This window comes from Ornithodoros turicata, chromosome 6, assembly GCF_037126465.1.
Source record: "Ornithodoros turicata isolate Travis chromosome 6, ASM3712646v1, whole genome shotgun sequence".
NCBI classification, from domain to species: Eukaryota; Metazoa; Arthropoda; class Arachnida; order Ixodida; family Argasidae; genus Ornithodoros; species Ornithodoros turicata.
The window spans coordinates 61,228,260-61,243,065 of NC_088206.1; the positions used below are offsets into that span (position 1 = coordinate 61,228,260).

At 45.8% G+C, this 14,806-nt stretch overlaps 1 protein-coding gene across 1 annotated transcript; it reads left to right on the plus strand.

Moving 5' to 3' along the window:
* The first annotated feature begins 1,335 nt into the window (after positions 1-1,335).
* Positions 1,336-14,155, plus strand: LOC135396880 (protein 5NUC-like). The gene is made up of 9 exons (XM_064628099.1): positions 1,336-1,693; positions 2,538-2,675; positions 2,895-3,120; positions 4,333-4,518; positions 4,863-5,060; positions 8,732-8,989; positions 9,221-9,379; positions 10,976-11,173; positions 13,832-14,155. The coding sequence occupies exons 1-9, from the start codon at positions 1,421-1,423 to the stop codon at positions 13,972-13,974; spliced, it is 1,779 nt and encodes a 592-aa protein (XP_064484169.1). The 5' UTR covers positions 1,336-1,420; the 3' UTR covers positions 13,975-14,155.
* Positions 14,156-14,806: the final 651 nt, after the last annotated feature.

Sequence of the window (14,806 nt, forward strand, 5' to 3'; positions counted from 1 at the left end):
TTAACTTTTGTTTAAAACATTATGGCCCGGTTTCACCAACGCCAATTAACATTTGAACCGAGATCAACGGTCCCTTAACTTGATTTTAACGCTTAACTGTGCTTCGCTAAAGGGAGTTATTGTTACTGAATCATTCATCGCATCACCGACTAACGTTTGCAAAAATAATTGAGCGTTAACTTCAAGTTTTAGCAATGCTTGATCGCGGTTCAAAATTAATCAGCGTTGGTGAAACCGGGCCTAAAAGTGATAACAGTTAATAAGGAATAAAGAACAATGAATAAGGAAATAATAGCAAATAATAAGCAAATAATAAAAACACTGCAATGCAGGCGATGGCACATCTTCGACACGCTAATGCTTATTTGCGGATAAAACGGGCGCGGTTTTTCGAAACGTTATACTCTTGTCCGCAGATATCCGCGCGGATTCGCGGATATAACCGCATCCGTGCATATTACTAGATATTACCGCTTGGACTGATGTTACCTCCTTTGCCGAAAAAGACAGAGGAACGCCTGCCCTTGCTTGGGCATAACTCAAACGTTGCTCTTTTTTCTGTTGTGTGTACTTCACGTCTCGAGTACCGGGTTGAGTATCGCCTTGGGTACAGAATTTACATTATAAAATGCAAGAAAAATCATCATGTTCATATTTTATCATATACACTCTTAAAACGGTCATGTCTAATAGGTAAGAAAATTTATCTGCGTTTTTGCCTCTAAACCCTGTAGGATAGGATAACCTCTAACTAGCCGAGGGTTGATACGGCATTGCATAATGTCGAGTAATACCGGGATCTGGTTGACTGTTAAGATCGAAAGTATGCCGAAAATACACTGAAATTAATTCTCATATCTGCTCTTTCTCTGCACTGTGTATGCGGTAATGTTTGTGTGCAGATATTTATGAAATATAGGGTGTGACTATTTCGTCTAGCGGGAGAAATCTGAGAGTACTCCGCTGACACAGTACACATAGAACTGTCATAAGCGTTAGATGTTTTTTCCTATTTACGAGTAACAGTTTGTTTACGGGTTACATCGAGTGCATTGTTCTCGCGTAACTCTTGCGGATATTCATGACGCTGCCTGTAACCTCTGGCCACCAGAAAGTTTCGTCTAGCTCCTTACCGATTCCTGTGTTACCTCTACAGCAAGAGTTACGTTTTCATTTGCGCGAGCAGTAGAACAATACACATTTATATCGCGCCACTTTCACAATCATTTCCTCTCAGTTCTCGTAATTACCTGTGTTTGTGGTCGTTCCCCTGAAATCTATCATGGTGGCATTTTTCTCTTAGAAGCATCAATCAAGTCAGAGCAGCGAACACTGTCATAGCGCATTTGGTAGTTGCAGTTGGTGCGCAGAACAAAGACTTCGTTTTCTGCCACGGTCGGGAGCGGACGTGAACGGGGATATGGATGTGCTGAAGGGTCTTGCCTTCCTCCTTTTTGTTCTACTAGCATTGGGCAGTGCAAACCCAAATAAGGTGAAATCAGGCAAAAAGGTTCAGTGTGAAAGGCCAAGAGAGAAAATGAATTCTGACTTTACCTTGACTATACTTCACACCAATGACATACACAGTCACTTTGAAGAGAGCAATTCATGGGGAGGTCCATGTACGCCAAATAAGAAGAAAAATAACAGCACGGAGCATTGCGTCGCCGGTGTTACACGACTGGCAACACTGGTAAGTTTCGCTTCTTTATCTTTGGGGGGTTATATACCGATCGCAGCAGTTAATATTACAGCGCTCACTGCACCAGCCCTATCATTGCCGAACGTCTGCTCACAAACCGTTGCGATGCGGGTGGCGTTGAATATCCGCTTCTCGCCCCCAAAGAGCTACCTAAACACATAACGGGTTACTCAAGAACCACCGGAGTTCGGGAGCAGGCGCGGATCTAGAGGATGCGTACGGATGTCCCGATCCCTTCCTCAATCTTCACATAGTGTTTAATTGACCTTACATATTGTATCAAGCATGCTTTATAAGGCTACGTCCCCCTCCCCCCCCCCCCCATCAGAAAAACCCTGGATCCGCCCCTTTTCGGGAGGAGAAAGTCAGAAAAGACTCAAAGCTTAACACGTCAGTTATTTCCAACGTGGCAGCACTTGGACTGCAACAGAGACACTATAAACTGCAGGAGGAACTGGGAACAAGATTACATACAATAAGTACGAGCGATCTACCGAAGTTCGTGAGAGTTTTCACGCAGTTGCACACGAGCGCTCGGTTAGTCTTGCGCAGTGAACGTCCGGGAAAAGAACTTCGAGGGAGCAGGAGTACTAAAAGGTTTGTTTGCTCTGTCAGACGTTGAATGCTACATGCATAGCATCCTATATCGTGAAGGTTCACTAAACTCTCTAACAGCGTGCGTTTCGGGCGCGCATGCGCGGGGATGGCAAAGCTGTCTTATAGCGTACTATCCACTAAAACATGTCTCCACTAATGTCTCGTCTCGTTAATTAAAATGTTCACTTCCCTCCGTGAAAGCAGAGCAAGTGATAATAATTTGTCTTCTTCCATATAGGTGAAAGAAATGAAAAAAGAGTATCCTGATGCACTGCTTATGAACGCTGGTGATTTCTACCAAGGCAGCGTTTGGTACACTGTCCTAAAGCACGAGATAGTGTCCGAGGTCATGAAGAAACTGAAATATAACGCCGTTGTGAGTACAGCCTCATGCTCTTATGCCGTGATGTCCACGCTAGAGGCCCTCACAAGCGTGCTCTGGGGTCGAGCATTTTCCGATGCTCTTATATCTGAATAAAGCTATAGCATCTTATTGACAGAGAGATTATATAGTATAATACACCTCTAATAGTGCGCTTATCTGCTTATCTTATCTGCTTACGCTTATCTGCTTATCTCACGTATAAAACCACAGTGTCTTGGAAACCATGAGTTCGACGACGGCCCAGCTGGTCTGGCTCCGTTTCTGGGAAACATGACACAAGTTGGTACCAAGGTTATCACAACCAATGTCGACACGAGCAAAGAGCCAATACTGAAAGGAAAGAAAGTATTGAAGTCGCACGTATTCTGTGTCGACGGCGTCAAAGTAGGAGTGATTGGAGCAGTTACCGTAGAAACACGGACAATTGCAAGGCCAGGTAGGTTATGCCTATTTTGAGAACCCCTTCCTCGTTCTGAATTGCGTATTAGGTAACCAGTAAACGTGATGCGCTTCAACTATATTTGATACTCATCCGAGCGTGTTCAGTTTCTTTGTTGGTTGGCAGTGAAGGCCGCTAACTACTTCTACAGTAGTTTAACTATAACTACTTGATGATGGAGTAGTTTAACTAGTAGTTCAACTACTTTACAGGGGAGTAGTTAAAACTACTTCTTTAGCTACTGCAATGTATTTTAACTACATCTATAACTTAACGTTGTCCATCAACACCAAACCTTTGTAGTGTTCTTTGACACCTAAATACGAATCACAAGCAGTGATAATGATATTTAAAATATACTTTTGCGCAAACGTCGCTTAATTCATAGACTGTTGTAAAATCCAATGCCTGTCTCTTGTATATTATGCGCTGACAAAAGAGCTTGCTGCGGAAATATTTTCTATGGAGTGAAAGCTTCCGCTATAAATGTACGTACAACATACGACGGACCATGTACGAGATTTACACTCAGGCTATTTTGTCACAGATCAATGCGCCACGAACAAATATTGTGGTGGGTACCGATTGCGCCACTGTGGATCGTAAAATATTTTCGCTTAGCCACGATTGATCACGTAGCCATCCTATGTGGTTATGTGCACACCAGAACGGTAACCAAGGTATTACACATGCCGCTACGATCGTCAAATACAAAGCTTGCGGCGGTATTCTTTCTGTGCCTACGCGATAAACTAAGTTGCAGAATTATTTCACAGCAAATGAGGCTTCACGAAACAAGCATTAAAAGTGAAGATTTAGTACACATGCACGGCCCAATTGCTCTGCACCTCCGTTCTCATCAAACAACTAGGTGAAGGTAAAAGTCGGAATCACAATCGTGCCGTAAAGCCTGTGGCAAGATCGGAAGTAGTTGGCGCCTGCAGTATAACTTAACTACTGTAGTTAACTACTCGAAATAGTTGTTTAACTAGTAGTTGCCACTACATTTCTGCAAGTAGTTGATAACTACTTTTGTACTACAATTAGGTAGTTCAACTAGTTGTTTAACTACATGTAGTTAACTACTGGCCATCACTGCTTGTTCCCGTGGTTTGCGAAATGTTTGTGTGCAAAGTTGCGTTCTCATACGGATATTATTATTATTCGTAGTGTTAACTTCGGGGGATCTCTAATGTATCCTGTTTACAGGGTTGGTTGAAATCCTAGAGGTAATCCCAGCTCTTGACAAAGAAGCCAAAAAACTTAAAGGGCAAGGCGTGAATGTCATTGTAGCAGTTACACACACTGGCTATGACGTAGATCCGGACATTGTGGGCCAAGTGAAAGATTTGGACATTCTCGTTGGAGGACACACCAACACGTTTTTGTACAATGGTAAGCTTAAATCACGTCTCTACTCTCGTACTCGGTGACAAACGGTTATCACAAAAGTAAAGATCATTCTGCAAGTCATTGTGCATCGGAAGCGCTATAGAGCTTGCGAAACGAATGCTGTTGTCCAGGATGTACTACGGTGCAACTCGAGCGGGTGCTGAATCTTTTGTAGCTGCCGTTACATGAATGCGACAAGTGCATCATATCGAGTTGTCGCACCTCCTCGCACCTATCCCGACGAACTGGTTGGTTGACGTGACCCTGTCGGAGAGGATCTGTTGGGATAAGTCGATGCGCTTTTCTCGCATTCATGTAAACGTAGTTTCTGTCTTTCTGGTTTTTAGGTACTCCACCTACGGACGACAAACGTGAAGGGGACTACCCAACAGTGATCAAAAGGGATGATGGCTCCAGAGGATTGATTGTGCAAGACTTTTGGTTTGCCAAGTATCTGGGCTTCCTCCAAGTCACTTTCAATAAGGATGGAGAAGTGCAGTCTTGGGGAGGCAATCCAATTCAAGTGAATCACACATACAAAGAAGGTGAGATGTCGCGTGACTGCGCTTTTCTTTTTGTTTTGTGATTGTGCGCCAAGAAATACGAAGATATTTGCTCCCATTTACCTTGTTTAGATGAACAGTCTAGAGACATCGATTGAATTGATCAGAGTTCTTCTGGACTCTACGTTACGTGTAGATGTCATACGCAAAATTTCATCCAGCTGGCAGAGCGTCCTGGCCTTCGTAATAGTCAAGAAAAATCAAAGGCACGTTGACATCCGAGTTCAGTTTTACGGTGACGCAATCATGAGCCGCTGCATCTCGCACGACGGCACAATGGCGTGCGACCGAAATAAAAGTGATTGCACTCTGTTTTGAGATACACGATAAAATGTGATTAGCGGATCTTTGCTTGTTTGTCTGCTTCAGTGCTCTGCGGAACAAAACCAGGAGGTACCGCGAGATCAATCTATAGCGACCGACACCGCCACCTTTCTAGTGTGGATAACACTCCAGCCGATGTTCGGAATTGACGGTACTTTTCCGTAATTCTTGTGTATATATTCACCGGAAGATCGCTTGTGCCGTGATGGTACGATACTGTTCCGTTCCCCAATGCTCCACGTACACCACTGAACGCAGAAACGTGTAAAGGCAGACGACGCGAGGAAGCTATCCACACTACGGTAGTTCATCGTTTCTCCGCAGCGCGCCGACACCGTTTGATCTCGGAGCGAATAAAATTAAACTAGAAGTACTTGTTGGCGACGTTAATTGAAATATCCTTCGCGGTGGCTCCAAGTATGATAAGAAGGCGCGTGTCGGTGTTACCTTAAAGCTGTGGTTTGAGTCTTGTGTTTGTATTTATTCCAGCGTTCCTGTCAGTGGCGTGAGCACTTCACTGTGGTCACCATCTCTCTCGCTCTGACTCCTCTGGTTGCGCGGCGCGCTGCAAGTGTTGCAACAGCGCTCGTCGTTCCTTCGCAGGAGCTCATTTTATTTGTTGCTACCAGGGGTGTCGGACTCGCTCAAAGAAGCGTGACAACAAGAGAGCTGCCATCCGTTGGTAATGGAAGGCGTTGCCTTCTGTTGGCTGCTTCATTCCGCTACACTTGGCGTGCTCGTTTTCCTAATTTCATCACTTGCTATCTAAATTCGGCGTACCATGTGCGTATCTCATATGTCTTTGTCAAACAACTAAGCAGTGACTATTTTCCCACTACATCATATGCTTGTGTGCTGTCGTTCGTTCGTCACTTTATTATCTCGAAAATAATCAGCCCATGCAGAGCATGGGATGGCGGGTGGTTTCGTTTTCGCCATTTCCGGTTTCCCGTTGGTTCACAGAGCAGCATGAAGATGACGGTTTACTGTGTGTATTCGTCTTTTGAAAGTTTGGATTACAATTGTCTTCGGAAATACTACATGCCTGCACTCGTTACGCTGGGTAACGACCTATTGATTTCGTTCGCAAAGCATACAAACGCCATTTCAATACGTCATAGGCAGTAAACATGTTCATCCGTGTCGGTGGAAAACAAAGGGTTGGTGGTGTCGCAGGCAATCTCACAGATAAAATGTGGTTGGCGTTTGATATGACAAGGTTAACTCTTGTGATTCCGACAGCACTACTCAATTCTGCACGTATCCGAAAGGTTCGCACGTGCTCAACGCAGTTACACGGATTGCCTCGCTTCCTACGCTGGACGTCGTTCCCCCCATCGGCCCACTTCCCCGTTTGTTATCCCACGTGACTGCGCATGGTTGGCAACAAATGAAGCAGCTCCGCTGTAGTTCGTATTGCCAACTGTAGGATGGGACAAGCATAAGCTTGCCCACATCACGCTTCAAAAATAAAGGCCACCGCTGTAGTTAGGCGGCAGAAATTCGTCCACTAAGACTGTCCATGACCAACGGACGGCTGTGCCCGGGCGGTCACGCTCGGGGATAGGAGAATCCCATTGACGGTGCGCCAAGTACGTTCTCTAGAGTCTTCCTATATTAACTCTATATGTGTTGCTACCGCCTCCGCTGACTGTCGACCACTCACTTCAACGTCGTTCAGCGTCTCATCATCATGTCACATCTCATTCCGTCCGTCGTGCCTCAGGGTCGTGGGCCGTACATTCATGTGGCAAATTGCCTAATTCATCATCATCATCAATTTATCTGTTGTTGTTGTCGTTGTTGTTGCAGAACACGCCGCAGCGAACACTCCTTTGAGAGCGCAGAGTGCCGTACATCCCGTGCACTCTAAAAAGATAACTGCGCCGCATAACACGCTCCGGACCAACCTATTGAGCCTGTTGTGCAGAGCAGTTCTATTCTGGCAGTGAACGGGTCGATGCACGAATTTTATTCTCGCAACGAAGACCTTGAAGGCTTTACTTGATTAACACTACACTCTAAATCCGACACCCGATATGTACCGCATGAAAGAGGACCCGCACCTGGGCCAGGCGGTACACATGAGGTGCAGTCCTCAACCAGCAGGTACAGTCCGCGACCACTGCGAAATTCAAACGGTACAAGGGCTCCGAGACCCATCCGTACCGGCTAGGTACCTTTTAAGCGCGATCTATAGCAGCTGTACCTCATGTGTACCGCGTGTTTCCGGCGCATGAGTACGAACGCCTTCTCACGATATCCATGCGCTGCAAAAATATTTCGTGTGATTCCGAATACCAGTCTATAAATTCCCTTATGCAGCAGTGCCGTAATGGATCAGCACTATCATTCTGTCAAAGAAGTGCAATAACTAGAACCCGTGACCGTGAGGGATCGCATGTTTGGGAAGAATTCGTTTCTTGCCACCGCTGCAAATCAGTTTGTTTTGAAACGTCGGGGAGCGAGGACGAGTCTGCTCGGTCTTCCAAGAAATTCGTTCGACGCGTTCAAGGTTGAAGTCATTTAAGGTGCGTATTATATCTCTGAAGTAATTATTCGTCTTCACGATGCATTTTCGTTCATCTTCGCTCTGATTCCCAGTGGTCCTGATCACCGGCAGGCTGGACACAACGACTGAGGGACGGAGACAACGAACTTTGTGCTTCATGCACGAACGTTGATGCGTGAATTAGAGGAGCCGAGAGTGCATTTTACACCTGGATTACACAAGCAAGGAAGCATGTTTTTCAGGCAAGCTATTTCGGTTGTTGGATTTTTTTTTACATTGTATTTTCTCCTAGGTTACGTCAAGCGATGTCGTAAATGGGTGAGTCAATCGTCTACTGTGGTTGGTGTTACGTTCTGCGGAAGAAACGGAAGTTGGGGAAGAACAGCTATCCAAAGGTGTGGAAGAGATAAAGACGCGTGACCACAGAGCAGCTGCAGTGGTGAAGGAGAGACGCAGTGGTCATCGTTCATCCATATACGTTGTGCCCCGTGTGTTCGGCGTTTGTGCATCATGACAATGCACGCTCGCGATGGACAAGCATCAATCCTGAAATGGATATAATTTTCGAATAAAGGTATTTGTTTGTTATATTTATCATGCAGCGTAGCTTCCTGGGGCTGTTAATATATCGTGGAGGAGGGGAACCACCCCGACGGGTAGGCCTAAATCGCTGCGCGCTATCGGTTACATGTACCGCATGTGAGGGCGCATGTACCTCTTAATTTTAAGAGGTACATTTTTTAAAAAATGTACCTCTTGGCCAAGCGGTACTTAACCGTTACATATGCGTTACCTGATTTAGAGTGTACTCTTGTAGATGAAGAGATGAAAAAAGTTTTGGATAAGTACCGAGGAAGAGTTGAAGAAGCTGGCCGCCGTCCAATTGGTAGCTCCAAAGTTGAGCTCTTCGCCGACAATAAGACATGCCGCCTCGGAGAATGCAACATGATGAACATGGTCACCGACGCCTTCCTCGCTCACTACGCCAACGAGAAGTCACCGGATGACATGTGGTCCAACGTCGCAGCCGCTGTCGTCAACTCGGGATTTGCCAAGTCATCACTGCCCAAAAGCGGTATGTTGAGCTTTGAACCATCTTTGAGAGCGGGTACAAAGTTTGAAGGTGTTGTTGTTGAGACGACAAATGGAATAATGTGTATTTTAATACGACAACCAAGAACTGTGACGTTCAGAGAGTACATGTGCACCAGAAACAACGCAAATGAAAGCGAAAGAAATGACTAGCATGCGAGGTACCACAAAGTCATGAGTCGAATGCATCACGCATCGAATTTCTTCTTTTCAGACAATTTAACCATGTTCAACATAATGAGATCTCTCCCCTTTGAAAGCAGCCTGGTCGTCCTTACAATGAACGGATCGCATCTCCGTTATATGTTTGAACACGGTGTCCACAACTTCACCGTAACCAGTGACCCCAGGGGAGAATTCTTGCAAGCGTCAGGTGGGTTCCGTATTAAAATAATATATTAATTGATATCTCATATAGTGTGCCACTGGATCTTTCGAGTCCATATCGAATTAAAAAGAGGTTGAGTCCCATGCCATCTCATGAAGATGGCTTGTAGAAATAACGATATTACTGCTATGTAGGTTATGTGAAGTGCATTCGGGAACGTGAGGTAGGTTGTGAGGTAGGAACGTCTAGTATGCGCTGGAGCGTCTGTTTTTTCGAGTTCCAGGCGAATATTCGGGTGAGGTAACGTTGTTGTTGCCAACGCAGGTGCAGCTCTCTTTAACTGAATTTATTTACGTAATCACCGTAGTATGCTGGATCGCGCTATGAACAGCGGCGGGCAATTGGGAGATTTAGGGAGATACATACATTTCCCACTCCGAATCCCTATCTCTACCAACCAATCAGAGCGCAACGAGATGAGTCGTGGGGGGATACGTTTAGCGTCCGTACGGCTCACCGTTTGCTTCTCTCAACCCTTTCTTCAATGGATGCCATCCACAAGAGAAGAGGTGGGTATGACGTACCACAGGATACCGGGAAAGAGCGTCATATCCTGCAGGATATTCACGGTCGGCTCATAAAGATAACGACTTGAGCCTCCGTGAAGTGCTGTGCAAAGATACTTTTGAAAACGTTGCCCAATGGGCGATCACGGAGCCTGTACATCCGATATAGTAGGTTTTTCTGCTGTCAGAATGCTCTGCCGGTCACATCACGAAACCGTAAAGGGAAAGAGAAACGTGGTATGCGTAGGGTTACCTAAACCCCCCCTACTACTTCCCCTTTTCCCATTTTATTTTTCTTTTCCTTTTTTTTCTGCCAATAAATCCCCCCCTACTACCCTTAAAAAATACTGGTAACCGGTTCAAATAACGGTTCATACGGAACTAAGGGCGGAACTTTTTCATGTTGTGCATTAACATAAACGCTACTTTTCTGGTCTTTTTTCTTCTTCTTTTATACCATTGTAGCCTTTCTGTTGCTTGCCGAAAGAGTCGTGCCCTGCAGGAATTATACTCCACCCTCTCCAATTCCTTTGCTTTTTTTTTTTCATTCACTTCCCTTCACCACTGCCACCGAACTAGGGGGGGGGGGGGGAGCTATGTTTAATGCGAAGTAAAAGAACAAAGAGAAGCGAGAGGTTAGCCACGATGTAGGCTTGCTATTCCCAAAAAGCTATCAAGCAAACCAAAGGGTATACAAGCAACTGAAACACAGAAAATTATGAAAAAATACAGAATAAACAGCTCCGTCTCTAATCGTTGCGCATTAGAATCAGAGAAGAACGATCTGGAGATGGTGGCCCCTGCAAAACACAGGAGCTGGCTACTCCAAAACACTTAAAAAATAGTAAATAATCAAAATGAGTACATCTAATAAGTTAGAGGCTCTGCAACTTCCAAAAGGAATGTGATTAAAGCAGCTGTCGCACATTGTCTAAGATCCCACGGCCATTCTCCGAGGAGCGTCACTAAGTCTAGACGACTGTGGTCCAGTTTTCCCAAGGGCCACCGCACTACCTGTTGTACTCTGCATTGTGATCTGCCATGAATCTCTTGTAGCATGTCTGATCCTCCCCAGGTATGAAGATGGTGATAGACTTGGGAAAGGAGAGCTACAATCGTGTTGTGAAACTACAAATCCTGTGCACGAAGTGCACAGTCCCTCGCTATGAAGACGTGAAAGACGACGCCACCTACAGGATTGCAACTACTTCATACATCGCGAATGGCGGTGACGGTTTTAAGTTCGACCCAGAAGTAAAAAAAGAAACTAAAGGTAATAAATCTTTTTTTGTTTAATTTTACGAAGCAGACGACCTCGACGACAAGCTTTTGTCTCCTTTTAACAGTTTTTTTTTTTTTCTATTCCTTCGTTTTCGCCCATCCCGTGTCTTGTAGCACGGTCCTTCTATAGTACAAAAGGGCCGTGCTTATAGGTAACAAGAGACAGGTGCTCTGTTGTACGCAATGCCGGTTGTTTCACAATCGGCGGTGTTTTTGACGAATTAGTGACCGTTTCAAAATGTGTCAGAGTCGTCATGTTCAAACTATCCAACGTCACCTTGAAGTTTTGAGTGCTACCAAACTCCTGAGCACGAAGAAGAAGGGGCACTTTTCTACCGCAATAGTTCATGCATTGTGTGTGTCTCAAAAGTACCCCTTTCATAGGTTGACCAGTACAGGATAATAATTCTGGGCGCCGTTCCAGACACTGAACTGACGATTAAGATTGATGTGTTAAAAAGGTCAACCTACTAGCTGTGCATTATTACGTACTGAACGCCAAGCTGCACAGTTACTTTGAACTTTCAGCAGACCTATTTAGATATTAGCAAATGCGGGAACAATACGTTCCATAAGGTATTTTATTGTTCGTAGCACTCAATCACTGTCATCACAGAGAGTGAAACTTAATTACTCAAGTCTTAACACGGACAATGTGTTTCGAAACAGTAAGAACCGACTTGTCTTCCTAGGAAAGAAAACGACAAACAAGTCACCGTTGTGCTTTGTGGTCAGCACAGAGGACGTGCTCCTTGACCGCAAGCGTACCACAGGTGCACCACCTGTGCTATCTGTGGTACGCTTGCGGACACCGAACAATGCACCGGAGCTATGCGCCTCCCCTTTTCCCGTATACAGCTCGCGTGCAGATGGTCGCTTGAGAACCCGTTCGTGGCCAGGAGCGCCTAGTAAAGCATAGTACCGGCGGTGCTTGCTATAGGTGAGGTTATCGCTGGAGAGCTGCGGGCATTGGAATGCTACATTATATTGCATCTTGCAAGCGAGACTGCCAAGGCGGTAGAGCGATGTCTTCCTTCGTCGTGGCGTGGACCTGTCGACATGAACAAACGGTCGTTCTCGGCCATGTTGGCGGCCGTTATCTACGCGTTGCAGTAAATTCAGTTAGGCCTGTCGTCATCCCGACAGGTTTCATGTGAATGTTTCAGATCATTAAAATCAATAGCTCTCGAAATACGTGTTTCAGCACGCATAAGCCGTTATTATATGCATATGCTAAAGCTGTGTGCACAACGAAGAAGAAACCATCAAACAACGTCTCCTCTAAGTCGGCCCGTTGGAAGGCTTATTGCTGCACACTAAGCACCGCAGCGCGTTATCCTCTCTGGCATTACATCCTATTGCAGTTCTGCTCCTGCATTTGACCCATATCTGCAAACCATTACGCGCAATTTACCCCCCCCCCCCCCCAAGAGAGACCGCTATTTTTTCTATTATTTTTTTTTGTTCTAGGCACTTTTACAAATCAACAGTTTCATACATCTTCTGTCGGCCGCTGACATTTTTGCTTTCATTTGACATGCCAAGCGGTTTCCCTCGCCTCTTTACGTCTCTAGTGCGTCGTTTACGACTTAGCGTCGCATTCACCCCTGCACTCCGGTATAGGCTGGGCCACAGCACCACGGCGCTGTGTACAACTTGTGGTTTACCGGCAACAATCCGACACATTCTCGAAGACTGCAGCCAGTACGTACGCGAGCGACGGGCCTTTAAATCTCAACTTGAAATGCTGGATCAGAGGCCATTCAACATCTGCAAAGTTCTCGGCCCATGGAGTAACCTGGACACCAGTGCCGTGCACTTGGCGCTCTTCTTTCCTTTCTGAGGGCCACCGGCCTCCTTCACGAACTGTAGGGATTTCCTTCCCTCGTCATCCTTTCATGTGAACCTTTTTGGAATGGGGTAGGGTCCTGCACTCAACGCAGGGAAACATCCCACATCATCATCATCCATTCATCTATGTTGTTGTTGTTGTTGACATTTTGGCTGGTAAGAACTATATAGTGGACATTTCTGAGAGACCTGAAGGACCTCTCGTAGACGACGTCGACGGTGTGTATGTACGTATATGGGACGGGCCGTGTACACTCGCTGTGCGAGGTATGCATTTCACCTGTACGTGTCCGAACAATTCACTTTCAATGTCCAGTTGATTTTCAATTTCAATTCGATTCAATTTAATTTCAATGTCTGTGCACGGAAAGTCCGTCCGGACATTCAATTGAGGACACTCATGCTGTTGAAACAAAAGCGTGCTGAACTCAAGCACAAACATCAGACTTGTACTCGGCAAAAATCTTTCAGACCATAACTTGGCCTACATGACGACGTCATTCCTGACAATCTCCAAATGGTATTGTCCATGGATGTCTCTAGCACGGATATTGTGCCAGTCCTCGCTGTTTCGCGATTAATATTATTATTTGTTCTACTATAAATCGTATGACATTACGTGTTTTTCTTTAACATAAATGTTGTTTTGGTCCTCCCAATATTTATGCTGTTGACGTTCAATGGAATACAGTTTGCACTTTTAGTGCCTTCTCCGTTTTGATCGTCTTACAGGACATGTACAGATGATGTATACTGCTTGATGTCATCCAAGTTTCTGACGAATGTCTCTGGGTTTCAGGAGTGGTGGATAGCGAGGTGTATATTCCGTACATCCAGAAGATGTCCCCGCTGAAGACACCCGTTGAAGGACGCATCGAGCTACTCAACTACCCTTGTGTAACCGAACGGTCTGACAACTGGAAACCAGAGATTTGGGTCTAAGAAAAGCACATCCGCACTGTCCTTAACGACGAACTATTTCCTTGGACAACAACGTTCTAAGAAACCAACATAACAGACGAATGGAACCGCACCCTTCGGGTAACTTCTCAGCCTCCTCAGAGCCAAATTTTATCGTTAATCCTGTATCCGCTCAGTTAGTAAACGTTGCACTGCTTGTACATTTCTCCTGGAATGTAAAATTTATTTACAGAAAGAATTTACAGAAGCACTTACATTACCGATCCCCTCGGGTGACGTCGGCAGGTCCCCGTATCTCTCTCCTTTGTGTCTTACTTCTGAGCTCACGGGCTGCTCTTACCCGCTTCAGCAGCGCTGGTTTCCGTCACGAGTCAGTCACGAGTCGATCGGGCCCTGCCAGGGCGATATTTTTGTGATATCGTGTTAGCGCCGCGAAGCAACTGCGGCTATGAGGGGCGTAAAGACGTGGACTGACGGAAGTGAGAGCAGCAGAAGAGAATGGAGGACAGGGGAGTCAGTATGCGCCCTGGGACAGTTTCAAAGGGAATTGTGCCGACATTCGTCCGGAAAACGCTGCCGGAAAACCTAGGGAAAACCTCACCGAGTACAACTGATGGTAAAGGATACGAACTCACTGACTCGCAGTCTTCAGCACGACCTGGGCTAGCACAAACGAGCAGACTCCTTTACCCGCTCGACCATGCCTCTGGTGCCAGGAGGATAGCAGACGTCATAAGTGACGTCATACTTTCGTTCTCTTACACTGTCATTCAAGGAGCGGAGGATTTCTGAAATCTGTGCGGAACGGCGGTCGCAGGTTGAGGAGCTCCCTAGCACAGGCATGTGGGGGAAC

What these genes read in the sequence shown, in the direction of transcription:
- LOC135396880 (XM_064628099.1), top strand. Translation starts at nt 1,421, where the DNA reads ATGGATGTGCTGAAGGGTCTTGCCTTCCTCCTTTTTGTTCTACTAGCA. An exon ending in AACTGAAATATAACGCCGTT is followed by an intron (nt 2,676 to 2,894) that starts GTGAGTACAGCC and finishes ATAAAACCACAG; the next exon opens with TGTCTTGGAAACCATGAGTT. An exon ending in AGTAAAAAAAGAAACTAAAG is followed by an intron (nt 11,174 to 13,831) that starts GTAATAAATCTT and finishes TCTGGGTTTCAG; the next exon opens with GAGTGGTGGATAGCGAGGTG.